This window comes from Lycium ferocissimum, unplaced genomic scaffold, assembly GCF_029784015.1.
Source record: "Lycium ferocissimum isolate CSIRO_LF1 unplaced genomic scaffold, AGI_CSIRO_Lferr_CH_V1 ctg2330, whole genome shotgun sequence".
NCBI classification, from domain to species: domain Eukaryota; kingdom Viridiplantae; phylum Streptophyta; class Magnoliopsida; order Solanales; family Solanaceae; genus Lycium; species Lycium ferocissimum.
The window spans coordinates 161,618-164,006 of record NW_026720884.1 but is presented as its reverse complement, the minus strand read 5'-3'; the positions used below and the strand labels follow the sequence as shown (position 1 = coordinate 164,006).

Sequence of the window (2,389 nt, the reverse complement as noted above, 5' to 3'; positions counted from 1 at the left end):
GATACTAAAAACCACATTTTGCTCAATGATTCGCGCACCTGCGCACCTAAGTTCTCGCCGGCGAACTCGCACCAGCGGAAACATCCTAGCCACTGCGAACCCGACACAAATATCACTACTCCGCAGCAAGCTCACTGCTGCGCACACGCACACGCACTTGCAGGAAAGTTTTCGCAGGGGCGGACCAAGACCAAAACATCGGACCCTCGCTCCTGTGGGCCTCCTCTAGCTAGAGCGCATCTGCAGGGGCGAGTCCCTCCTCACACCTGCGCGTACACCAGAACCAGCAAAAATCTGGTTTTTGACTCTCAACACTCGAAATCTCGAGACTCTCCCGGAACCTCCCCGAGACAAACCAAATATGCAGACACATGTAAAAATGCCCTACTAACTCACTCACACACTCAAAATTTCTAAAAGAGGTCTCTTTGACCAAGTTAACCCCGAACAAGCAAAAAAACCAACTTTCCAACCAAATGACCAAAATTCCCCCAAGACCCTCAGGAACTGAACCAAACACTCAAACAACCTATATTCAACATCCCGAAGCTAATGGAACCAACGAAAATCCCAAAAGAGGTGATTACCCCCGAAGATGCCTAAAGTCAACCTAACACTTAAAGATTACTTAGCAAATTTCCAAAACAAGCAAAGGGGCGGGTTCACAAGGGCAAAAGCAAGAAAGCAACAAAAATGACCTAACGGGTTGTTACATCATCCACCACTAAAATACATGTTCATCCTCGAACATCAAAGACAAGAAAAAGGAAAAGACGTACCTTGGGCATAAAAAAGCTAAGGGTACCTCGCCCTCATATCCAACTCGATCTCCCAAGTAGCCTCCTCCACCGGACGACCACTCCACTGAACCTTCACATAAACAATTTCTTTGGATGTCAAGTTGCGAATCTGATTGTCCAAGATAGCAATTGGCTCCTCCTCATAGGACAAATTCTGATCAAGCATCACCGAATCCCATCTAATCACATGAGAACCATCCGAAACATACTTCTTGAGCATCGAAACATAGAATACCGGATGAACGCTCGATAAACCGAGAGGTAGTGCTAACTCATAAGCAGCATCCCCAACTCTCTGAATAATCTCAAAAGGGCCAATGTACCGAGGACTTAACTCCCCTTTCTTACCACATCGCATTACACCTTTCATGGGTGAAACCTTAAGCAAAACCTGATCACCCACCATGAACACTGAATCATGAACTCTCCAGTCTACGTAACTCTTTTGCCGACTCTGAGCAGTGAGAAGCCTCTCCTGAATAATCTTCACTTTATCCAACGAATCTCTAAGCAAATCTGTGCCCCAAGGCCTCACCTCAAAGGAATCAAACTAACCAATGGGAGATCGACATCTCCTACGATACGAAGCCTCAAATGGAGCCATTTCAATACTCGAATGATAACTGTTGTTGTAAGCAAACTCAGCCAAAGGCAAGAATTAGTCCCAATGACTAATAAAGTCGATCACGCAAGCCCGCAACATGTCCTCCAAAACCTAGATAGTCCTCTTAGACTGACCATCAGTATGGGGGTGAAATGTTATGCTCAACTCAACTCGAGTACCCAACTCCTGTTGCAAGCTCTTCAAGAAATGAGAGGTGAACCGAGGCCCTCTATTAGAAATGATGGAAACGGGCACTCTATGCAAATGAAGAATCTCACGAATATAGATCTTAGGCAACTTCTCAGAAGTATAAGTTGTCTGAATAGGAATGAAATGAGCTGACTTAGTCAAACGATCCACAATCACCCAGATAGAGTCAAACTTACCCAAAGTCCATGGCAATCCTACCACGAAGTCCATAGTAATCCTTTTCACTTCCACTCGGGAATGGGCATTCTTTGAGAAATCCCACCAGGCTTTTGATGCCTGTACTTCACTTGGTTACAATCCAAACACCGAGACACAAACTTCATAATATCTTTCTTCATGCTACACCACCAATAGTGTTGCTTCAGATCTCGATACATCTTCATAGCACCAGGGTGAATAGAATACCTCGAGTTGTGAGACTCCTCCATGATCAAAGTAGTCAAATCTCCAGTCCGAGGCACACACACTCGTCCTTTGATCCTCAAAATCCCTTCTTCATCAAGCCTTGCCTCACGAGCCTTTCCCTTCAACACTTTATCACGAATTTTGCACAACTTTGGATCATCAAACTGCTGAGCTCGAATCTGCTCCAATAAAGAAGAACACGTCTCCACACAAGAAAGAACCCTTCCAAGTTCAGAAATATCAATCCTAGCCAAGGAATTTTCCAAACTCTGAATCTCTCTAGCCAAAGGTCTCTTCCTAATCTAGAGACAAGAAAAACTACCCAGACTCACTGATTTTTGACTCAAGGCATCAGTGGTCACATTGGCCT

General features: G+C 44.8%; 1 protein-coding gene across 1 annotated transcript; it reads right to left on the bottom strand.

The window, feature by feature from the left end:
- Nucleotides 1–795: 795 nt before the first annotated feature.
- Nucleotides 796–1,824, bottom strand: LOC132043357 (uncharacterized). Its single transcript, XM_059433863.1, has 2 exons — nt 1,539–1,824; nt 796–1,316 (listed from the first exon to the last, which is right to left on the bottom strand). The coding sequence occupies exons 1-2, from the start codon at nt 1,822–1,824 to the stop codon at nt 796–798; spliced, it is 807 nt and encodes a 268-aa protein (XP_059289846.1).
- Between the last annotated feature and the right edge of the window lie 565 nt (nt 1,825–2,389).